We start from the raw sequence: 24798 nt of genomic DNA on the forward strand, positions 1-24798 counted from the left end.
CTTTATAAGAATGTAATTTTACATAGAAATCTAGATCTAGATCTTGATCTACATGACCTGTCTTTTTTTTTTTTTTTTTTTTTTTTTAAAAAAAAAGCATACTGAATTATAAATAAAATAGAAATCTAGATCAGATACAAAATAACTCATGTTTGATAATTTAAAACTTGCCCTCAGAAATTTAAGGTATACGTTTTTTTTATACATATGACTAGATTTTAGTTTTTTGTTTCTAATGTTAAAACTTTATTTATAAATATTTAATGTAGGCCTATTACTAGTATTACGGGTAATTAGACTTATCATTAGTAAATATTTCCATTCTTAGCACTTAGTCGTGAAGATAGCTGCTTCCGGTTGACAACCAAAGTTTGAAAATGGCGTCCTCGAATGAAAATAACCAACGTGGCATCAAGCAGTAGATCTATTTTGCTTTCCTTCATTTAAAAAAATATAAATCTTTGTATCTGTATACAAATTAACATAAATACCAACATGTCAGCTGTAACTGAAGTGCCCGGTGTCAATAGTGCTGTGGAAAAATTACAAGAACTTGGTCAGTAGGCCAAAAAAATACAAATAGGGGCCTTTATAATTAATTTTAATATGTTGTAGGCCTAATAGAGGGGTCTATTTAAATAAATATATATTTTTTTTATGCTAGGGCCTAAATACTTAATAAATAGTTAAATAACCTCGGGTAGATGAGGTTCGTTAGCTGGACAAAGGCTATGGAAGCAAATCCAAAAAGAAAAGCAGGCTGAAATTGGAGTCAATGGCCTCAACGGCGCATAACCAGTTGACATGTATCCTTAATTTTGATGGAGGCGTGGTCGAGTCGGCAAAAAGCTCATGGTTGTTAAATTCGAAAAAGTCTCGAGTTCAAATCAAACCCTCTGGCAGAGAAGGCTCGATCCCTTCCAACACTAAAAATTAAGAATGAAGAAGAAGTTAAATAATATTAAGTTTGTTAGATTGATGATAATTTAATGTAATCTGTATGGTAGCTAACCTATGGCGGTAATCTCACGATATAGCGTAGGAAATTATCTGGTAATGTTTGTTTTGTTTTGGTAACATTCGTTACTGTAACAGTGTAAACCATAGTTTATTTGACCCTTGAAATAGAAATAAAGTCGTGTATTAAATTAATGTTATAACTTAATTTAAAGTTTAATTGACAGAAAATTAGCAAAACAATTAGGCCTACTAAATCTAAATATGATTAATAAAGTCGAGTGCAGTAGTTAATGTTTTTTTTTAAGAAACACGGAAAAAAAACTTGCAGAAGATTTGCAACAACTAGATCTAGTCTTAAGTCTAGATTCTAGATCTAGTAAAACAAGACGATTAGATTTACTAAAGTTAAAAGTAGTAAGAAGAACTAGAACAGTGTTTAGTAGCAGCAATAATTAGCACATACACTTAAAATAATTAGAAATACAAAATAATTATCAAATAAGTATTTAAAATGCAACTAAAATCAATCCATGCACATTTTTAAACATTATGATAATCATTATGTATTAAAAATATTATGGCGACAAATAAATGATTGTTTACAGTATTTCTGGTGGTTTCCGGAACGGCTAGACAGACTATGCCATGGTTTTACTGTTTTTACTTCTGTACAAATCCGGAATAATAACTGACTCTATATCATGATTTTACCCCTATGATTATGTCTATGTAGTATGACAGTTGTAGCTGTAGGTAATTGTTTAATTTTGTTAAGAATAAAATGTATAAATATATATTTTTTTGTTTTAGGTGCGCGTTTGAAGACAGAAGATGTCAACTTTAAAGAAAAGGATATTAATAATCTAACTAGGATTGTGGAAGCTCTTAATGAACTGGTATAAAATTTAGCATTAAAATAGAAGGCTATCCTATCCTTGAAAAATAATTGTTTTGTATATCTACATAAATACATACCTAAAAATATATTTCAAATGTTTACCTAAGTGGAAACAGAATCTCATCTACAAGCAACTACATTGAACTAAATATGCCTGGCAAAGAGTGGACCAGATCAAATGTTATCTAATAATAAATCATCTAAAGTGTTGAAAAGATTCTGAAGATGTTAGGTTTAGGCCTACACCCAGTACCAATACAATTTCTCTTTCTTTAACCAAAGAGAAGGGTGTACCAAAAAGGCTTGAAAAATACTAAACTCTAAGATTTTAGTCAATAATTGAACTGCTTTATATTCAGAATTTTATCTGATTTCACCAGGAAGAAGAGAGGAAACTAATGCACGAGAAGCTGGAAATTGAAACAATTAAGTCCAGTATCTTGAGGCATGAGCTAAACTTCCTGCCAGGGCAGATTAGAGATGAAATTATGAGTATGTTTATTAATGTCAAGCAAGTTTTCTTGTGTTGAATAACAATTTTAAGTTTCAGAATTGGATTTGCTTGAAAGTTTCAGAAAAGTATTTTAGTGTAAAGCAATATATTATCTTATTTGTCTCACCTTTTACTAATCAAGTGTTCTTTAAAAATAATACACTTTAAAATGCTGACAATGCAGATGCGGTGAATGCAGCACGCCAGTCTAATGCTGATGCCCTGAAAACTCTCCAAGAGAAGCTAGAAAACATAAATAACAACATTGTGCAGAATGAGAAGATAGCTCTGGAACTGGAAAATGAAAATGCTATTCTTCAGTAGGTTTTCTTTAATTAATGGAATCTTTAATATGTTTCACAAATTAAATGTTGATTGATACTAAATATTAATAAAAATACATTGAGCCTTCTTGATTAATGTCATATTGATTCAAAGAACAATAGTAGGTCATTTAAACTGTGGAATCACAGTTAAGACTAAAGTTCAGTCATAAATAAATCAAACTGTGAAATTATCTCTAGGAAAAAGTGTGCAGTCATAAGTCAATGAGCTGTGCTGTCATGTACCCATTCTTCCAAGCTGCACTGTTAAAATATCCTTGAGAACTATCTTTTCTTCATACTGATCTTTAACATCTATGTTTATAAATAAATACAAACTTGTTAAAATCAATTTTTCCAGCCCAGAAAAAGAATTGTTACATCAGCAACATGAAGAAATTATCTCCCAACTGAATCAGAAAATGGCTGACAAAGCAATGTAAATATATTTATTTTAATTTTTTTTAATTTTCAAAAGTTGAATTGTAGTTAAGATGTCTATTTGTCTTTGGCCATCACAATTCTTGTGTCTAAATGTCTGCTCTGATTGTCTGCCCCAATTCCCCCTGACCATCAGGACACAGATTGCATTGAATGAAACAAGGGACAAAGTCAGACAAACTAATCAAGATGTAAGTCATAGGTTTTTTTTTAGATGCAACTTCTTTCAAATTGTTTTTCTGATGGCCAATGTCCAACATGTAGTCTTAACAGTTTAAAAATCCTGTCCTGGTATGTCCAACATGTAGTCCTAACAGTTTAAAAGCCTGTCCTGGTATGTTTAGATGGAAGATCTGGAGGATGGGATACTTCAACTCAAAGAGGAATTGATACAGGAGAGAACTGAGGCTCGTGTAGAAAAAAAAAGACTGAAAAAAGCTGTCGTAAGTAGAGCTTAAATCTTAAATGATTTCGTACTGATCTTTTGATACATATTCACATTCCTGCAAGTATGTTGTTTATGTCATCAACCTAAAAGCTAATTGTGTCATTATATATTTTGACCTTCACTCTCTCACCACTGACCATTTTGTGACTTCTAACCTTCACTCACTCACCACTGATGATTTTATGACCTTTGACCTACACCCACTCACCATTGTTGGTATCTTGTAGATTGCCACCCAGACAAAGACCAAAGAACAGAGAGAACAGAACATAGAAAAGAAAAAGTAAGCTGGAACAGACTAGAAAACTATTAGAATAAGTCATTTGTTGATTCAGCACTTTTCCACTGTTAGATGTTGTAGGCCTTGTGAAAATGTATTCTAAAGAAATGTAAAATGTATTTTTAAAAACTTAAGATTAAATAATTATTTTATTCAGTTAAAAGGTTTTGGCATAATTCATGTTTTTAATCTTGAATAATCTCCCATTAAAATCTTGTTACAGTGAGTTAGATTTACATCAAGAAAAGCTGTTGGACAGCCAGGGCAAGCTGGATGTATTGAAAAAGGTAAAAGTTTCCAGGAGTAAACATTGCACAATTGGTTGTACAAATGTTCTATCTAGTATTCGCCAATAACCTTTAAATTTTATTTGAATGTTAGCAAATACACATTGATTTTTTTGTTCCATTTTTTAAATTTAATTTTTATTGAGAACATGTTTTTTGTTTCTTGCATGATAAATTCCAACAACAGAGCATTCAGCGTTACGAGGCGTCAAGGAATAAACTAGAAACAGACGAGACAGCACTCATCTCTCATCTAGAGCAACAGCACAAACTCATGGAGCATCAGAGGAGGAAGGGGTGAGCACTGATCTAACTTAGCTCACAATCATGTTTACTTTAGATCATTTCATCAAACTAAAATATTTTGTTCACTCTCATAGACATTTTGATTTATTATCATTTCTCAATATTTAAGTAGTATTTTGATTGAATTATGGGACGGAGTGGTCTAGCGGTAGAGAGCTGGACTGCTAACCCGTAAGTCTCGAGTTCGAATCCGGGTTAAAGTCAGTAGACCGTCCCTGAGTCCACCCAACTCTTATGGGTACCTAACTCACGTTAGGGATAGTAAAGGCGGCTGGGCATAGTGCTGACCACATTATCTCTTCATATGCCGAGGTCACAGAAACAAGTGAACTCTACTTCACTTGCCCCTTAGACCGTCAGGTTTGAAAGGGAAACTTTACTTTACTTGATTGAATTTATTTTTCTGTTTTGTGTTCTTTATTTTCTTTGATTAGTAAATTTTTGTCTTTTATTATTTTATGACTAATTTTTTATTAAATAATGTTTAAGTCTAACGCCATGTTCTTTTTGTTTGTTAAACATGATATTTGTGGTGGGTGGGGTGGTGCCTATACTACTATTGATGATTTCTCTGTGTGGTGTTAGGGCTTATGTGGGTGGGGTGGTGCCTATACTACTATTGATGATTTCTCTGTGTGGTGGGTGGGGTGGTGCCTATACTACTATTGATGATTTCTCTGTGTGGTGTTAGGGCTTATGTAGGTGGAGTGGTGCCTATAATATTATTGATGATTTCTCTGTGTGGTGGGTGGGGTGGTGCCTATACTACTATTGATGATTTCTCTGTGTGGTGTTAGGGCTGATGTGGGTGGGGTGGTGCCTATACTACTATTGATGATTTCTCTGTGTGGTGTTAGGGCTTATGTAGGTGGAGTGGTGCCTATAATATTATTGATGATTTCTCTGTGTGGTGGGTGGGGTGGTGCCTATAATATTATTAATGATTTCTCTGTGTGGTGTTAGGGCTTATGTGGGTGGAGTGGTGCCTATACTACTATTGATGATTTCTCTGTGTGGTGGGTGTGGTGGTGCCTATACTACTATTGATGATTTCTCTGTGTGGTTTTAGGGCTGATGTTATCAACCAAGGCCTGAGGGAAGAACAAGACTTTGAAAACAAACAAAAAACTTTACACAAGAGACTCAAAATTGTGAGCCACTGTTTACCTTAACAGTTGATGTTCAAGCATATTCTTTGTTTTTAATTCATAAAATGTTATCATTTATTTGTTATCTTAAAAATATTGAACTAAAAAGCCAGTCCTGTTGGAATGATTTAAACTTAATTTATGTCTACCACCAGCTGAAAAGTGACATCACTAGAGAAACAGAGAGAACAGATGTTTTGGAACAGAGGAGAACTCAGCTGTACATTGGTAGGAGCTTCTTCTCTCCCTTTAGTTAGTCAACATTAGTAGGAGCTTCTTCTCTCCCTTTAGTTAGTCAACATTGGTAGGAGCTTCTTCTCTCCCTTTAGTTAGTCGACATTAGTAGGAGCCTCTTCTCTCCCTTTAGTTAGTCAACATTGGTAGGAGCTTCTTCTCTCCCTTCAGTTAGTCAACATTAGTAGGAGCTTCTTCTCTCCCTTTAGTTAGTCAACATTAGTAGGAGCTTCTTCTCTCCCTTTAGTTAGTCAACATTAGTAGGAGCTTCTTCTCTCCCTTTAGTTAGTCAACATTAGTAGGAGCTTCTTCTCTCCCTTTAGTTAGTCAACATTAGTAGGAACCTCTTCTCTCCCTTTAGCTAGACAAAATTGGTAGAGACTTCTCTCCCTTTAGTTAGTAAACATTCAAATACTGGTGATAGAAAAGCCTTATGTTTCTTTTAATTAACTAAATAAAATAGATAAAAAAAAAGTTAAAATCCCCAGCCAAGAGCATCAAGTATAAATAGATCTAAATTCAGGCTGCATTTAAAAAATATTTTTAACTCAAAATATTTTTTTTTAAATTTCAGATGTACAAGAAAAACAAAAGATAACTGAAGATGAAGCTAAATATGTGGAGCAATTAGATCTTAGGTCAGTAATTTCTACATTAAATATTATTTGAGTTATAAATATAGTTTTATTTCTATCTTTTGTAAAAACATTTAACCACAACATGTAAGCATGAAAAATATTTTGTATGGTATCTATTGAATATAGCACAAAAACAAATACATATGGGCCCAAAAGCTTCTGTTTTTTTTTTAATAATAGTTGTTTAATTAGGCATATATTTTTTCAATAATTAACATTATCAGTGAGCAGATAGGGTCAGAAAAATACTTTAAAAGCTAATTTTTTGCAAAATTTACTTATTCTTAATATATTTGTCTATTACAGAAATATTGAACACATTCAAAAATATTAAAATTCAATAATGATGAAAAATCCATATTTTCAACTTTATCCACTGCCCACGTTCTTTAACCTTAAGATTTGAAACAAAATTTATAAATATTTACATCTGATGAAACCAGATGAACTGATGTAGTTTTGTAACTCCACAGGCTGCAAGCTGCTAAAGAAAATTTGAGTGAGAAAGCTGAAGAGTTTGGCCGAATGCAAACTGAAAATACACAAATGGCAGATGAACTGATATCTTTAGAGGGGTCTCACAAGTAAGTGGTTCTTTAGGGGTCTCACAAGTAAGTGGTTCTTTAGGGGTCTCACAAGTAAGTGGTTCTGTAGGGGTCACACAAGTAAGTGGTTCTGTAGGGGTCTCACAAGTAAGTGGTTCTGTAGGGGTCACACTAAGTGGTTCTGTAGGGGTCACACTAAGTGGTTCTGTAGGGGTCACACAAGTAAGTGGTTCTGTAGGGGTCACACAAGTAAGTGGTTCTGTAGGGGTCACACAGGTAAGTGGTTCTGTAGGGGTCACACAGATAAGTGGTTCTGTGGGGGTCACACAAGTAAGTGGTTCTGTAGGGGTCACACTAAGTGGTTCTGTAGGGGTCACACTAAGTGGTTCTGTAGGGGTCACACAGGTAAGTGGTTCTGTAGGGGTCACACAAGTAAGTGGTTCTGTAGGGGTCTCACAAGTAAGTGGTTCTGTAGGGGTCACACAGATAAGTGGTTCTGTAGGGGTCACACAGATAAGTGGTTCTGTGGGGGTCACACAGATAAGTGGTTCTGTAGGGGTCACACAAGTAAGTGGTTCTGTAGGGGTCTCACAAGTAAGTGGTTCTGTGGGGGTCACACAGATAAGTGGTTCTGTAGGGGTCATACAGATAAGTGGTTCTGTGGGGGTCACACAGGTAAGTGGTTCTTTAGGGGTCATACAGATAAGTGGTTCTTTAGGGGTCATACAGATAAGTGGTTCTGTGGGGGTCACAAAAGATTCTGTAGGGGTAGACAACGTTTTCTATGACAGTCCGACAACATTTTGTATTACTGTCAGACAACATTTTGTATGACTGTCAGACAACATTTTGTATGACTGTCAGACAACATTTTGTATGACTGTCAGACAACATTTTGTATGACTGTCAGACAACATTTTGTATGACTGTCAGACAACATTTTGTATGACTGTCAGACAACATTTTGTATGACTGTCAGACAACATTTTGTATGACTGTCAGACAACATTTTGTATGACTGTCAGACAACATTTTGTATGACTGTCAGACAACATTTTGTATGACTGTCAGACAACATTTTGTATGACTGTCAGACAACATTTTGTATGACTGTCAGACAACATTTTGTATGACTGTCAGACAACATTTTGTATGACTGTCAGACAACATTTTGTATGACTGTCAGACAACATTTTGTATGACTGTCAGACAACATTTTGTATGACTGTCAGACAACATTTTGTATGACTGTCAGACAACATTTTGTATGACTGTCAGACAACATTTTGTATGACTGTCAGACAACATTTTGTATGACTGTCAGACAACATTTTGTATGACTGTCAGACAACATTTTGTATGACTGTCAGACAACATTTTGTATGACTGTCAGACAACATTTTGTATGACTGTCAGACAACATTTTGTATGACTGTCAGATAGCATGTTGTATGAGTGTCAGACAGTTAAGAGAGCTTATTAGTAGACATGTAACATTTATATTATATGTAACATTGTTTTTATATGTATACACATATTTACCAGTAACAGAAGCTATGTATATGTTTCAGGGCTGTGTTGGCTCAGTTGAACAATCAAATAGAGGAACACAGAGATCAATTGGCTAGAGAACGTAATGAAAGGTTAGTTAGTGTCATAGGTCAGTTAGAGTGGTAGGTCAGTTAGAGTGGTAGGTCTTTTTCTGTGATAGATCAGTCAGTGTGATAGGTCAGTCAGTGTGATAGGTCATTTGGTGTGTTAGGTCATTTAGTGTGTTAGGTCATTTGGTGTTTTAAGTCAGTCAGTGTGATAGGTCATTTGGTGTGTTAGGTCAGTCAGTGTGATAGGTCAGTCAGTGTGATAGGTCAGTCAGTGTGATAGGTCAGTCAGTGTGATAGGTCAGTCAGTCTGATAGGTCAGTCAGTCTGATAGGTCAGTCAGTGTGATAGGTCAGTCAGTGTGATAGGTCAGTCAGTCTGATAGGTCAGTCAGTCTGATAGGTCAGTCAGTGTAAAAAATTATTCAGTGTGATAGGTCAGTCAGTCTGATAGGTCAGTCAGTGTGATGAGTATTTGGACATTGAGTGCCATAGGTTTTAGGTCATTCAGAGTCTGCAGGATAAGTGTTGAATCTGTCAGAATATATGGTATTTTATATTTAGAGAGTTTATATTTAGAGTTTATATCTACCCTCCCCATTTGTAATCTCTTTCTGACCTCTATTAAAAAAATTTCTCTTTGGTTTTGTGATTTTGTTAGAATTGAAAACTTTCTACTTAATTTTGTGATTTTGTTAGAATTGAAGACTTTCTATTTGGTTCTGTGATTTTGTTAGAATTGAAAACTTTCTACTTAATTTTGTGATTTTGTTAGAATTGAAGACTTTCTATTTGGTTCTGTGATTTTGTTAGAATTGAAAACTTTCTACTTAATTTTGTGATTTTGTTAGAATTGAGTTACAGCGTAACAAAGACGTGGTGGGCAGCAATTTACAAAACATCAAAACAGACCAGCAACAATTTATTATGGCCAAAACTGCTGAAATACAAGAGGGGAAGAAAAAACATGTGGATCTCTCGAATGAAGTAAGTTGCATCAGTTCAATTTAAGGCACTGTAAATGCATTTTATTTCTTAAACCAATAAATTGTGTAACACATTCTTAATGACCGTAAAAAAAAAATTCTTTTTCTTTATGCCATAAAACTATTAAGTTAAACCTGATAATATTAATTGTTTCAGGGGGTATCACTCCAAAATGAAATAAAGAAAGATGAAGTAGAAATTCAAGCATTAGACACAAAATTAAAAGCTCTAGAAAAATCGTATGAGGAAATGTTCACCAGTTGTCAACAAAAGGTGGACACCCTGCAGGTACAAGGGAAACCTTTAGCATTCCTTCTTCATTATTTCTCATATTTTTACATAATGTCAATATGGAGAAATATATCCATTGCTTACCTAAAAATTATAAGTCTCACAAAATTTATTTTGGTATGGGAAAACTTTCTTTTCGCAATGTCAAATTTTGATTGACAAGCTTATGATGTTTTGTTTAATCATATTTTCATATGTAGAGTGAAATAGGCTCAATGGAAAATGAGATTTCTCAAAAGAAATTGACTTTGTTAGAGAAAATCCCAGAATTCCAAGAGTATGAAGAGTTTTTTAATAGAAGAAATGAAGAGTATGATACAGTCAAGAAATCTATAGTTGGTAGGTTCTTAAATCGTTTCTATACCTAACACATCTTTACCCTGTATTTTCATTAGTTTCAGTCATTTCTTATTTTTATGTTAAAAGAACAAACCAACGTGAAATTAAAAAATTTTGAGGCTCATTAACCACACATAAAAACTCAATCATTGAAAGGTCTTGTTGTTTTTTTTAAAGTAAAAAGTGTTAAGAAACTCTGAAAAATCTATTTAATATCCTGAATGTTTACTGAATGTTGAAGGATCAATGGACTGTCCAGCCTCCCTTCGACAGTTAGATTCAAGGACATCCATAGACTTCAGTATAACTGATTCAAACTTTACCCCACTCCTACATTTTAAAAGCTACCAGCAATGAAAAATTTAAATCCTTATTTTGATTCCTCTTCTTGTTTCAGTTCTCAAGAATAAAAAGCTGAGTCTGGAGGATACCATGAAAAGAACCAAACGAGAACAAGAAAGTCTTAAAGTTCCTCAGGTAAAACTGGAGAGTTTATTTCTTGGGTGATTTTTATAAGAGCAACCTGGCTGAGCACATAGTTGCTAACCCTGGCATGTCCATCAAACTGTATATCTGACTCAAGCTAGGGAAAACAATGGTGGGACATGGTGCTGGACCCAACCTTTTATCTTTTATATGCTGAGTCAAAGAGACAGATAAATCATAATTAATTTGCTCTGTATAGTATTCATGTTTCAAAATGCTTAATTAACATGTATGTTTTTTTAATTAAAGATATGTTCTTTAAATTGTTCTCAGGCAACACTACTGAATGATCTGAAAGAAAATCGCAGCCTCGTAATGAAACAGATTCAGTCTCAAGCAGACGTGACCAATGAGATGGAACAACAAATATTTCTTGCTGGCTGTCAGCTTAGAATGGTAATGGAAGAGAACCAAAGATTTGAAAAGGTATCTTCATCACCTCACCTGCATGCTAATTGTTATATCATTTTTAAATGAGCAGAGCAAAAATTAGGAAAATAAAGGACAGTAAATTTATTCTAATTGTTCAGCTGGGTGGACTTAGGAATATATCCCTTGGTCCAAAAGCTTGGCCAGTAGTTGTACATGTATTGATGGCATGAGGCTGGGCTTACTGACCACACTATCCCCTTATATGCTGAGGTCACAGAAACAAATGACCATCTGGTCTGAAATGGTCTCCTTACTTTTTTTCTACATCCCATGCAACTGTTTGCTGTTTTAGAAAAAAGACCTTTAAGAGTTATTATTTAAATCTTTACAGTTTACAAACAATATTTTTACCCTTTTCAACACTCATGCAGAATGACAATTTAAAAAAATTTGTTTCAAGTTTATTCTTTGTTTTTATTTTGTTTCTTTTATTACATTTTTCTAACCTTCCCAGGCATGTAAAAAACTAGAAGAAGAATTAGCAGAACTAGAGAAACAAAAGTTGGAAAATGAAAAAGTAAAACTGGCATCTGAAGAGAACTTGATCACACTGAAAAGTAAATAAAAATTAGCAAATCCTTAACTTACTATATAGCCTACCATGTACATCTTAACATTTAAAAAATTATTACACTCTAAATTTTTATAAGATTTTATTTTACATAAATGTTTTAGGAAATCTTTCAAAAAGCATCTCATTGTTTTCAAATATTTTTAGATGAACTGACAGAGAAATGGGAAAAAGATAAACTAATGCAAGAGGTAAGAAGAGCTTGGACATTTTCTTGTAGATTTATATCTACATTTTAGTCATTAAAAAGAAATCAATCAAGTTTTTAAATGTAAATCTTTTTCCAGTTTTTTGCCATACGGGATGAAAAAACTGCTGAAGCGTTTGGCTGTTTGATGGAAAAGACTGGTAAACGTGAAATGAAAATTGATGGTATTGCTGTTAAAATGAAAGCAGAGTTGGAAGTTTTATCAGACTTTCTAGATACCATAGCAACACGGCGACCACATGGTAATTATTTAAATTTGCACTAACTTTTTATTCTACTTTAATAAACTATTACAAAATATTTTATTTGGTATACATTATTTTGAATTGAATTTGCTTCTTTATATTATAAACACATTTAAATTTAAGATTATAAGTTTTTGGTGTTGGGCTATTAAACCAAACGTAAAATAGAGAGAAATTTAATTTGCACAAAGCTTATAAATTTTGCACAAAATAATGTTTTTTGTTTTAATAACCAAATAGATTTAAACAAAAGGTTGAGGTTTATGTTATCATTTATTAAATTTCATGTGACTAACTTTTACAAAAACAGGATCTAAAAAACAGAAAAGGTAACATTAAAAAATCAAGAGTTGTGTGTGCCTTTTTGTGCATTAATACTAGTTATGTCCTTGTGTGATAACAAAAGTTATTTCCCTTTACTCCTGACAAACATTCTTACTCATTTCACTAAGGCTTAGTTTACAACTAGTAAAGCTATTTGTTTAAATACTTATCTGCTTTCATATTTTTGGTATTAAATAGCAAATAGCTAGTTTATGTTTACTGACGTGAAATGATTAAACCATTTTCTAAAAAATAAACTTTAAATGATTTAGTGATAGTCCTACTAATAAAAAGTAGCATGACTTGATTACCCAAATTGGTTCCAAAAGTGAAAACAATAATTTCAGCTCAGTGTCAAGACTCAAGTTGTTAGTGCTAGTTCAACTATCACGTATTAACCTACACTCTGAATGTTTTCCTTTAGTTATGTGTGAAATATAGAAGAAAAAACCACCATGTACTAGTCCAGTAGTTCATCAGTAGTAATCACACCACTAACATACCATGTTAACATTCTTCATCAACTCAGGAATGATTGTACAATAATGATTTGGTCAACATAATTCTTTAATGAACATCTAGAGAATTGTTTGTCATTTTTAACCCAAAAATAAAGTTAACATTAAAATAGATTTTAATTTTTTTTGAATTATTCTCCTTTAACATTATTATTTTCAAAATGTAAATTTTGTTTAAAGACTAGATATTTCATTTTAAAATTTTCATTTGTAAAATGTCCTATAATAATTTTACAAGAACTGAGTTCACAGCTGTCCACAAAAATTTTCTTACCCCACTTTTTAAATGCCTGACCAGAAAATCCACATAAAAAACATCTCAGCTGTCATGATCAAGTCTAGCCCTACATACACATGTTGTATATTTGTGTTTTATTTCAGATATTTATTTGGGTAACTATGCCTTGAGCAATTTTAAAAAACTTTTTAAACCTTATCATTGACTTATACTAGAATGACTTATAAAAATTTATATATATATATATATATATATATATATATATATATATATATATATATATATAGCTGCTTTTTCAATTACCACGAGTATTATTTACTAGGGCATAGAATGGCTTTTGTAATATACTATACAAGCTGACCCTTGCCGTAAACATATGGTCTCGTAAGCATACGCAGCTGTTTCGTTGTTTTATCTTCTATTTTTCAGTAATTCATAATTTACTACCAATTTTGCTTTAAAATACTATCATTAGCTGGTAAAGACGATTATCCTTACCCTCCCTCCCCACCCCACACGAACTCCGAAAAAGCAGCTGTCAGTGACGACAGTTTACAGACGACAATGAATAGTTATGGTAGAAATTGTTATTACCTCCCCTTTTCAAATCTAAATTATCTGCCCCTAATAGCTGACCCGGCTCTACGGTTGTAAGCATTCAGGGTGAACCACAACTCACCTGACAGGTGGGGATGAGGGTGGTGGCTAAGCTGCGTGGTGTCTTCCATGGTCTCCATGAAGAGAATTATATATATAAATTTTCAACTTGATTGATTTTCAGTTTTCTTGGAGTAACTAAGCCCCCAAACTTTCACCAGACAAAGAAGTACAAAGATAGCAGTCTTACACCTAGACAACAGTGACAGCAGACAAGGCTTGTTACCCTACAAGCTTGAAGAATGTATTGGTGGCTTGAGAAGAGACTTGTCAAATAAAATTTGCTCATGATCGGTTGGGGGGTGGAGGAATCAGTAACGTGACAGTATTTTTTTGTTTTAGTTTTTAAAATGTAATTAATGAAACTAAGTTTTTGCAGCTATTTGTTTTTAATTTATCTTGAGAATTGTAATACAATGTGATAAATGTACATAATTTTGTACATAATTTACTTAACTCATTTAATATTTTAATATCTAGAAACTCCAGTTTTTAAAGGTTCTATCAGTTGGGTGTAGGGAGGACAAGGGGGTGTGATTAGATTTGATAGGAGGAAGAAAAGAATGACAAAAAGTATGTCATTCATCTATCAGCTTATTTTACTTTTAAAGTTCAAGATCTATTGTTTTGTCATGGATAGTTACTTCCCTTAATTGTTGACCTAAAAAACCATTTAAAATGTTCTATTTTAATGACAAATATTTGTTAAATAAAGCTATTTAACATCTAAGTTCCCATTTAGTTTATGCATGTCATTTTGTATGTACAATCAAGATCCCTTTTGGTGTAGAAAAAAAAACTTACTTTTAAAAATCAACCAGGCAAGTCAAGAATAGTTCAGTATTTTATTCAAATTTGCAAAGTAACAAATACAATATTTGAACAGATGTACACTATCATAAATAAGATTGATATCACATTACAACAGAAACTAAAAAAAAACTTTGCTTTTTAGGGCAGTGCGCCTCTCCGTATATAAACTATTGACTTCCCAAACAATTCATTCAATGGTCACATTATTTTCACTTGAAAACTCAAATCTAGAAATTGAATACAGCTCTAACAATTGCATAGGGCAAAATTAAATGACTATACCAATAAAAAAATATCAAAGCAGCAAAACTGAAAACACAACAACTAGACATCATTTAACATTATAAACAGCATGAAAGCAGTTGCCAATTTTAACAAACAAATTTTTAAAAATGTATTGTTCACATTAAATTTAAACCATTACTTCCATTTTTGCTAAATGTAAAATCAATGGTAGTAACATTTTTAAAAAATAACTATACAGAAATTATCTTCCCAATTATTAAAAATTTCTTGGTGTGAATAGTTGAATACATTTCTCTGAAGTTACAATCAACTGAAAATCATGTAGTTTAGTGAATAAATTGAACCAAATAAAAATCTATAAATAGAACTAGACAAGTGAAATGTATGGACAGTGTTGCAGCAAACCTGTCTACACAAGCTTCAAGGCAAAGTGATGTATTGCACATGTTCTCAGACCATTAAAACACACTATTTGCCTATTGGAACAGAACAAAACAAGAATGCTATAGTTACTTCAGTATGCTGTGATGCTATATCAAACATGCGGTAGTGATTGTAAATAAAAATATGGCAGAAAGGAAAATCTAGGAGGTCATAAATTTCAACAGGTGAAAAATTCTTACAAAACTAAATGGGTAGCAGAGGACAGGGCCATTTTATGTACATGGAATGTCATTTCAACCCACAGCTAAAATAAATAATGAGCCTAATTAATGATGTCATCTGGAGAAACATCAGTAGCACATTAGATGAGGGTACACTGACAAAATAGATCATTTGACATAAAACACACCAACATTTCAACCAGGCAGATAAAGGGGAGAAAAAATCTTCAGGTCAAAAGTTCAAGGTTGAATGAACTGACAAAAATAAAAGGTTGAGCTCTAGAAAAAATACTGACAATTAGAGTAGATGTATTTGATAGTTGTCATGATGATATCACAATTTCTTCTGCGATGCTACACTGACACAAGCATCTAAAACATTCAAATTTAAAACTAGATGTCGAATGCTTGAGCTTATAATAATTTTTACAAGTTCTCTTTGAACTAGTGGCATAACATCACAATACATGGTTAACATTATCCAAAACTTTATATCAAATAAACTTCTGTCATTTAGAATTATATAACTGAACAAATGGTCATTTGTCCATTAGAATTGTCATACTGAACAAATGCAAGCATCCTAGAAGAAAATAACTTTCATAACAAAACCCTTTCATTCTTCCATCTACACAACTAAGATTAGAAAAAGAAATGAACAACGTTAGTTAATTGTTGTGGACTTCCTAACATGGCTATCCCACTGAGGAGCATGACCAGTTAAAATGTAACCAAAGGATCACAAAGTTCTCATGTGGAAGGTTCCTCAGTTAACAAGACTACACAAACTTAAGTTGACTGTCTACATTAAATAAAATAGATTTTGCAATGTAAACCCAAATCCATGGCTTTTGATCATAAATCTGTACTGATGTTTAAGCTATTAACTAGACATGCCTGTGCAAGCAAAAAAAAATGGATTATGGAAAGAACTGTTTCTTTTCAGTACATTTTTTTTCTTTTAAAATAACTAAAAGTTAAATTACTTTTAATTACAATTTACAATCAATAATTTGTGATTAAATTATTTACTATTCAAAAGCTGACATTGAGCTGTCAGCACAGGCACGCAGTTATTCCTCCTTGTCCTGCAACGCTGTGATACAATTCTTTAGTAGTTGCACTTGAGCCTAGTCACACAAAAAAACATTTTATCAGATTTTGATCTTCACTACAAGACAACATGAGATTAAAGATTTGAAAAATTCATAAAAAACATTTTAATAACAAGCTTTTATGTAATAATGAACTAAAAAGTAGAAAATAAATGATTTTCTTTCAATATATAATAATAATACACTACTATTTAAATAACTATAGAGAAAAGCGTGGGTCACTAAATTATTACAGTTACCAATATCTAGGAAGAGACCCAAGCTTTTCTTTATAATTATTTAAATAGTAGCGTATTATTTGATTAATTCATAAAAAATTATTTAGGCAACCAATAAAGTCAAATTTAATGTCAGATTGCATTGTCTTCATGTCTTGACCCACGTGCCAACTTTAAAACGAATCTGTCAGAACTGACCAAAATTTTGCTCCAGTGTTTCGATCTATGACGACAGATAGACAGACATACTAGACGAGGAAGCAAGTTAAATAAAAGCTTGTAAAACTCACCTTCGCATGCTTCATTTCTAGCTCCACAAGTTCTACCAAATGTTTCCTAAAGTATATAATTCTTCTGCTCTTGAATTCTTGAATTTCTATTTAAATAAAAATTTGAAATCGTTTCATAATTTCTAAACATATTTTGTCTTTAGCAAACATTATTTCTAAGGCATTATTTTATATGTGAAAAAAGTATATTTCGAAATCCTAAACTAAACTAGACAGAAATGACAAAATTGAATGTTTAGTATCAAGAATTGCTATAATATCACCCCCACTCCCCTGATTTTAAAAATGTTTTCATGTGCTGCTTTCTAAAAATGGTAACTAAAATGTGTAAACATGATTTAAGATGTTATTTCTTGTTTATAAAAAGATCACATGATCTTGCTTTTAGAAACCTCTAGATTAGTAGGGTAAAGCTAGAGTTAGAAATTGGTTTGTGGTAGTGTTCATTCAGATGTTATTCATTTACTGTTTAAAACTAATGCTGGCCACATCTCTTATTAGTATTACAGATGTGTAATAGCTAATTGTCTAGGTTATATATTATGGTGAAAGTACATAAGGCTGACTAATTACCTTTTTTGGCAACTTCTGAAATCTTTTCAAACTTTTTACAACATTGTTCTTGTGCTTTCTCAGCCTGAATAAGATAAAAAAAAAATTGATGGCTTTGTTTTAAAATCTGAAAAACAAGAAATTGTGTTTGTTGATGAGAGCAACATGATACATACAGCAGCAACCTCCTTGTTTTTTGTTCGAGCCTTCTCCAGAGCTTTGTTGGCATTCTCGTAGTCGACCAGAGCCCTCATGCGCCTGTACAGCAGGTCCTTGGCTGCCATTGAGTCCCTCATGTAGTAGCGCAGTGTGTCACTCAGCTTCAGGTCTTCATCTGATGCCACACGACCTTCTAGTTTCTGGTGACATCAAGTTACAAAAACACTTCGATCAACTCAGCTGTAAAGGTGTAATATGTAGACAACACTGACACATTTTGCACCTTTGACACTTCATACACCTGTGGCACATTAGGTACACCTGTGATACATTAAAAACTACACTTTTGACACACCACTTACCCGAGCTTTCTCTAAAGCCTCAGCAACTTTACTAAATATTCTGAAAGATGAGAATAAAATAATTTCAAATATTCATAAATGTAAATTACTGGGTTGATCATTGAAACAACAAAAATACCACTTGACTACACTTGACACTATTTGTCAAGAGTCTAGCTAGTTCAGCTATAAGGTAAACATACAATGGATGAGATCAGACCATGAAATTTGTTCTACTAGACACTACACTTTTTGCAGCACTTCATTTTATAAAGTAAAAAACCTTATTGTAATTTTACTTTATGTGATACACAATGAGTGACTAGAACGGCTGAAATTAAATAGTGCTCATTAGTTGTTTTTAAAAAAAAATTTATTTGGAAAGAACTGCCAACTTGAAAATATAAAACATTTGAGTCAAAACTAATCATTCTGATATTAACAACATTGTTATTTTGCTTTTAAAACAGCTTTGTCTACAACAAAAAAAATTGAAGGTATCATATTTCTATTTCCCCAAACTAAACAGACTCAAGGGGTTTCTCTCAGCTGAGCTCACATAAGCTTAGTAATCAGCAGGCCTAAAGCAAAGAAGCCAAAAATGATAGATCTTGAGGGAGTAGCTAGCACCAGATGTTTAAAAAAAATTGGAAACTGTACAGAAAGTACTGGAAGTTTATACCTATCATGTGCCTCATTAGAGCCCCGGAGATGTACATATAAAAAAATAATTTCTTAAACTTTTAACTCTTTAAGACCGTAACGACGCTCCCAGCGGTCGGCCTGCCGGCCTGCCATACCGTAACGCCCACAGCGTCCGATAAAATTTTCTCTATTTAATTCGTTGTTTTTCGAAATCCAAGTTTTTAATCGTAAATCTAGGTCATGATAACGCTAAAGCGGCCATTTTTCGTTGTATTTACTTTTTATAGTTTTCTCGTCAGATCGATTTTGTATTTTATAGAATTTTTTTTGTAAACCAACTCGAAAAACGGCATTTTTAACACTGCGTAATGCCGTTCAGCTGCCGCGTCCAAACGTTTACGTCGCCGCATTATAAAATGAACAAATATTAAAGTTTTTTTATAAAATTAACGAAAATTAAAGTATTTATACTAAGACTAATCCGATCCATGATTTTTGTAGATAAATGGACGTACTTTCATTTTCTATGAATAAGAACTCATGAAAAGTTATTCTTATTATTAATTTTCCCGACAGAAGCGTAATTTTTGCACGAAAAAAAACAACTCTTTATTTTTTCTTCTTTAAAACTAAGTAATTATCTTTCTTCAATAAATAAATAATTCCTTAAAATTTATATCAGTTTTTTAATTAATTTTTTTTTTTTATTAATTTTTATCAATAATCCGTGGGGTTTAAATTAACGGGTAAAAAGATATGGGTCATTTAGCCGCAGGGGTACTGATAAAAAAATGAGGGGAAAAAAATAATTCCGGTAAAACGTGAAAATAATTACGGGCTTAAAGAGTAAAAATAAAAATATGTAACTAATTTAACTGAAATATGATGAAATCAGACTGAAAATACAATTTCTGATAAATCCACTGAAAATACAATTTCTGATAAATCCACTGAAATCTGGAAAGATCACGCCCCTACATACAATTAAGAAAAATGTGTTATATAAGAAAAAACTGTTTATATTATAGATGTAGTTATATTATTATAGTGTATATTACTTTATCTGATGAATTCGTAAGCAAAGAGTTATTTTCAGTCAGCACACATTTCTGTGGCATGATTCTTGGAAGCAGTAAGTTACCTGTCTAGTTCTGTGTTCTCTATTGTTGCCAACTGTACTAAACCAGTGGATATCTGGATGTAAGAATCAGCTACATCTGTAGGGACATAGAATTAATTGTATCAAATATCTTGTAATCAATATTATTATTTACAATTAAAAATGAAAAAATGTGCTAATATCAACTCACTTTTGTGCACCTTTGTCATTCTATCAGCTTTGCCAGTGGCATCTTTGATTTTGTTGTGATATTCTATAAGAAAAACTTTCTCAGACTCAAAGAATTCATCGACATCCTAGGGAGAAGACATAACTTAATAAAATCTTGTAGACACCAAAATCTGACTCAACACATTACATATTTGGTATGTGGTATAACAACTCACTTTCTGTCCTGATATTAAAACTTCATCTGCAGTTTTTGTAATGCTCTTGAAGAAACCACCAATTCTTTCCTTCTTATTTTTTCCTCTTACACTCATCTGTAAGAAAATTTATTTCTGTGCTAACTAAATAATTGCTGCATTTAATTCTATTCTTTAACAGACAGCTTTTTAAACAGAACTGAAACCCCATTAAATTGAATCTATAAAACTATTAAACAGATAAAAAAGTAAAAAGATTTAAGCAACAGCATTACATGACAAGAATATTAGCAGTATAAAACCAGCAATTGCAACAGACATAAAAATCTTACATCGCCAGCGTATTCTAGAAAGACTTCAAAGTTCACATCATGCCGCAACACAGGGTGAGCAGCTATTCTCTGAAGGAACACTTCATGCATGGCAACTGTTTTCTTGAACGTTGCCAGGTACTCACTGAGGACAGGATCAAAAGATTTAACATCAAGCTCGCAGCTTTACTCTCTCATAGGATCAAAAGATTTAACATCAAGCTCACAGCTTTACTCTCTCATAGGATCAAAAGATTTAACATCAAGCTCACAGCTTTACTCTCTCATAGGATCAAAAAATTTAACATCAAACTCACAGCTTTACTCTCTCATAGGATCAAAAGATTTAACATCAAACTCACAGCTTTACTCTCTCATAGGATCAAAAGATTTAACATCAAACTCACAGCTTTACTCTCTCATAAGATCAAAAGATTTAACATCAAACTCACAGCTTTACTCTCTCATAGGATCAAAAGATTTAACATCAAACTCACAGCTTTACTCTCTCATAGGATCAAAAGATTTAACATCAAGCTCACAGCTTTACTCTCTCATAGGATCAAAAGATTTAACATCAAACTCACAGCTTTACTCTCTCATAGGATCAAAAGATTTAACATCAAACTCACAGCTTTACTCTCTCATAGGATCAAAAGATTTAACATCAAGCTCACAGCTTTACTCTCTCATAGGATCAAAAAATTTAACATCAAACTCACAGCTTTACTCTCTCATAGGATCAAAAGATTTAACATCAAACTCACAGCTTTACTCTCTCATAGGATCAAAAGATTTAACATTAAGCTCGCAGCTTCACTCTCTCATTACAATCTTATAATCTAAGTCAATCATATTTTAATTCACACAAGATTCTTTTAAAGTGTAAAAATAAATATATCGTACGCTTCAAGCTCCTGTTTCATCTTAGTGAATTCCTCTTTAGTCATCGTACCCTCACCCTCACCAAGTCTTTGTAACTTCTCTCTGGAGGCGTCAAAATCTGGTTTAGGAGGCGCAGGTGGAATCTAGAGACAGGGTCAACAGTTGTCAGTAAATACAATAATTGCCACAAAAGTACAACTTTAAATTATCTAGTGTTTACATCTGTTACTCACAATTATGCCAGCATACTCTTCATTTTCAACATATCGATCATGGAGCCACACAAATTCTTCATGCTGTCTAACAACTGACATCTCAGAGTTCTTGAAATGCTGCAGTGTTGTCTAAATCAAACAAAAATAGTGCATGATAAAAAACTAAGAAACTCAAAATATTTTGCAATAGTTGTGTATTCATAAAGGACAATACCTAGAAATGTTTTTTTTTAAAATACCTTGGTATGTACGGTAAATTTGACTTTTTCTCTCTCACTCAGGGCATCAGAAATGTCTACCATCAGTGATGTATCTGTAAGGTCAACAGTATCTGACCTTGTCTATAAAAATAATGAAGAATTATTAACAATTAACCTGTGTAAAGATCAACTGATAACATTATGTTAATATAAAAAGCCTTCATAAAAAATCAAAGTTAAATTAAGCTCATTTTAAAATATTTCCACTTTACACTGTTCAAAAATATTGCTATTTAAAGTAACCTTTTCCCTTTGCATTTAGGGCCTACATCATTCCACTAAATAATATGTCTGAATAGATTTCTTGTGTGGCTATACTGAAAAAATCTGCAGTTTAAAATATTTACTTGAGGAAATTATAATGGCACTAGCAGAAACTCAGTAACTTAGGCAAGGTTTGGTTTTCTAAACTAGTGTAGAGAAAGTAGGCCCAACCGACTGAAAGGAGATTGTTTATATTATTGTTTTTAGTTTATATTTCACTCAATGCAACAAGCCTGCGGTTGGTTGAGGCCAGGCCGGGGGTTCGTACGCCAGGTATACAAAGTGTTGACCTGAAACATGGTCCAAGCCACCTTTTTATATTTTATTTTTTGGTAAATTATAGTTAGAATTTCAGGAAAAACCACTCTAATTTACAGATGGTCGCTGTTTATATAATAGCCTTTATAGTCACATTTATAGTGTATATAGCAGATCTTGCTCTCAAACACTTCTATTTAAAGTCCATTTTTGGCCTATTGATATACATTGTTATTGCATTTGCTTTATTATTCAGTTTGCTTATGTATTAATTATAAACAAATTATATCACAATGATAATTCAATATAGATCTAGTAGGCCTATATAGTATATACAGTATATAGTATATAGTATATAATAGGCCAACTTGTAGCCATAATAAAAAGTCAACTTTCAGTTTCACGCGATTTTACAGTTCTAAAAGAATAGATTATCTGACCATTAGGCCTACATTTAACTACATTAATTGTATAGATCTACTACTACTTTTATACTGGTAGTAGGCCCTGCCTTAATTTAATTATTAATTACCGAGTAGATCTATATTTTAATTTTGCGTAGGCCCTAACTAAACCTCTATATTTATCCTATTCATTTTTTAAATAGAATCTAGGTCTGCTGCGTAGCCCCAAACCTCAATTAATAAATCTTAAATCAAAAGTATCCACCAGGACGACAAAAAAAAAAATGGAATTCGTGAATTCTGATTCGGTGAAATCACCCGGTCATTTGTCAACAAAAACTCATTGAATTTTTGATTTTGTACTGAATTATTGATATTTTTTAATGACTTTTAAAAAAGTAAATAAGAAGTACCTTATTTTCCTGGTCCTCCGCCAAGAGGTCAGGGCTGTCGTCAATTCCATCCTGTAAATTTTAAAATAAAATAAAGAATGAAATTAATATACAAATATTTTCATTAGCAGGTACATAACAACAACAAGAGTCCACCCACCATCATGGCTGCAATTTCTCCTTATCACGTGATCGCAAAGGGAAAGAACTATCATAACTTTTAGTCCGATTCATTCAGTTGATTTTAGATTTGGAATCGAGATTCGATAGCCAATCTAGTTTAGTTTTATTAACAAGTTTTTATTTTCTTGATTCCTCTGTATGTCTGTCTTCAGGTGCAGAAACTGGCAAGCGAAACTGTCACCAGTTCTGATAACTAACCAAATTCTTTCTAACTTAAAAACTTGTTGAAACATTTTGTTTACCTGTGGACTTTACCCACCTCCCCCCCCCCCCACCCGAGTGTTAGCTTGGAAAGGGCCGTTGGGGCGACATCCCTAGGCGCAGTGGCGTAGCGAGGTCGGGTGTCACCCGGTGCGGCACTTAATGGTGTCACCCCCCCAGAGGCATAGAGACCCTTCCCAGGGACAAACTTTCAAATTTTCGATTTGCACCCCCCCCCTCAAACTTTCGATTTGCACCCCCCCCCCCTCAAGTTTTCGATTTGCACCCCCCCCCCCCTCAAACTTTCGATTTGCACCCCCCCCCCCCTCGAGTTTTTCTCTATATATTTTGCTATTTTTTGCCTTGGTGTCACCCCCCTAAATGGTGTCACCCGGTGCGGTCCGCACCCCCCGCCCCCCCCCCCCCCCCTCGCTACGCCCCTGCCTAGGCGCAAAACATAGGAGGTCGCTAGACCGGGTAAAAATAAAATAAAAGCTCATCCTGAGCTGTATTGCATAAGTATACATATTAGGAGTATTACGAATAAAGACAGCTACTTGGCTTTGGCTTTAGTTATAGGCGGCTAAACTGAGGGGGCGCAAAATCGATAGTTCTCCTCGGGCGCCAGAATGGGTCTCTACGCCTTTGCGTCTATCGCCTCCTTCATTTCAGGACAACATGTATATATATATATATATATATATATATATATATATATATATATATATATGCCCCCCCCCCCCCCCGTCCACCCCTGAGGAAAAATGTCTAAAAGAAACATTAAGACACGGAGTATAATATATAGTAGTTATTCTAAAAAAAGATTGCATTCATTACGATGCCAAATTTAACTTTGTGCTTTTAAAAAGTATTTAATATAATAATTTTTAACCTGAGATTTCAAGTAAGGGGTCATCCATAAATGACGTCACGCTTTTTTGACGATTTTTACCTCCCCCCTCCCCTCCATCACACGTCGTCAATAATTGCCAGACCCCCCCCCCCCCCTAAAATGACGTCACACATCAGCCTACAACCCCCCCCCCTCAAAATTGCTGTTGA

The 24798-nt window shown here is 33.3% G+C and overlaps 2 protein-coding genes across 4 annotated transcripts; one reads left to right on the forward strand and one right to left on the reverse strand.

Annotated features, from left to right (window-relative positions):
* Positions 1 to 346: 346 nt before the first annotated feature.
* On the forward strand, positions 347 to 14622 carry LOC131936924 (trichohyalin). Of its 2 annotated transcripts, XM_059294053.1 has the most exons (25): positions 347 to 556; positions 1771 to 1856; positions 2239 to 2350; positions 2536 to 2671; positions 3036 to 3113; positions 3252 to 3306; positions 3460 to 3558; positions 3791 to 3846; positions 4067 to 4130; positions 4318 to 4427; positions 5506 to 5587; positions 5740 to 5812; positions 6393 to 6456; positions 6930 to 7040; positions 8573 to 8644; positions 9450 to 9585; positions 9742 to 9873; positions 10077 to 10215; positions 10613 to 10692; positions 10975 to 11127; positions 11588 to 11690; positions 11852 to 11895; positions 11992 to 12154; positions 12468 to 12486; positions 14019 to 14622. In XM_059294053.1, exons 1-25 carry the CDS (start codon positions 496 to 498, stop codon positions 14098 to 14100), a joined length of 2310 nt encoding a protein of 769 aa, XP_059150036.1. In that variant the 5' UTR covers positions 347 to 495; the 3' UTR covers positions 14101 to 14622. The 2 variants fall into 2 exon arrangements, with proteins under 2 accessions (XP_059150036.1, XP_059150037.1); XM_059294054.1 differs by lacking the exon at positions 12468 to 12486.
* A 103-nt stretch (positions 14623 to 14725) lies between these two features.
* Positions 14726 to 23582, reverse strand: LOC131936926 (sorting nexin-6). Of its 2 annotated transcripts, XM_059294057.1 has the most exons (15): positions 23513 to 23582; positions 23374 to 23424; positions 22014 to 22115; positions 21793 to 21903; positions 21581 to 21702; positions 20696 to 20819; positions 20385 to 20480; positions 20189 to 20294; positions 20020 to 20095; positions 18255 to 18294; positions 17910 to 18092; positions 17755 to 17818; positions 17182 to 17267; positions 16591 to 16688; positions 14726 to 16455 (listed from the first exon to the last, which is right to left on the reverse strand). In XM_059294057.1, exons 1-14 carry the CDS (start codon positions 23516 to 23518, stop codon positions 16632 to 16634), a joined length of 1224 nt encoding a protein of 407 aa, XP_059150040.1. In that variant the 5' UTR covers positions 23519 to 23582; the 3' UTR covers positions 14726 to 16455; positions 16591 to 16631. The 2 variants fall into 2 exon arrangements, with proteins under 2 accessions (XP_059150040.1, XP_059150039.1); XM_059294056.1 differs by having other exon boundaries at positions 14726 to 16688.
* Between the last annotated feature and the right edge of the window lie 1216 nt (positions 23583 to 24798).

This window comes from Physella acuta, unplaced genomic scaffold, assembly GCF_028476545.2.
Source record: "Physella acuta isolate Inbredline_101_S28 unplaced genomic scaffold, ASM2847654v3 ptg000196l, whole genome shotgun sequence".
In the NCBI taxonomy this organism is placed as follows: domain Eukaryota; kingdom Metazoa; phylum Mollusca; class Gastropoda; family Physidae; genus Physella; species Physella acuta.

Coding starts and splice junctions, on each gene's coding strand:
- LOC131936926 (XM_059294057.1), bottom strand. Junction 20,295..20,384: donor TTTTAATATCAGGACAGAAA/GTGAGTTGTTAT, acceptor TCTTCTCCCTAG/GATGTCGATGAATTCTTTGA. Junction 17,268..17,754: donor TTCAGAAGTTGCCAAAAAAG/GTAATTAGTCAG, acceptor TTATTTAAATAG/AAATTCAAGAATTCAAGAGC.
- LOC131936924 (XM_059294053.1), top strand. CDS start 496: ATGTCAGCTGTAACTGAAGTGCCCGGTGTCAATAGTGCTGTGGAAAAA. Junction 1,857..2,238: donor TGGAAGCTCTTAATGAACTG/GTATAAAATTTA, acceptor TGATTTCACCAG/GAAGAAGAGAGGAAACTAAT. Junction 4,428..5,505: donor GAGCATCAGAGGAGGAAGGG/GTGAGCACTGAT, acceptor GTGTGGTTTTAG/GGCTGATGTTATCAACCAAG.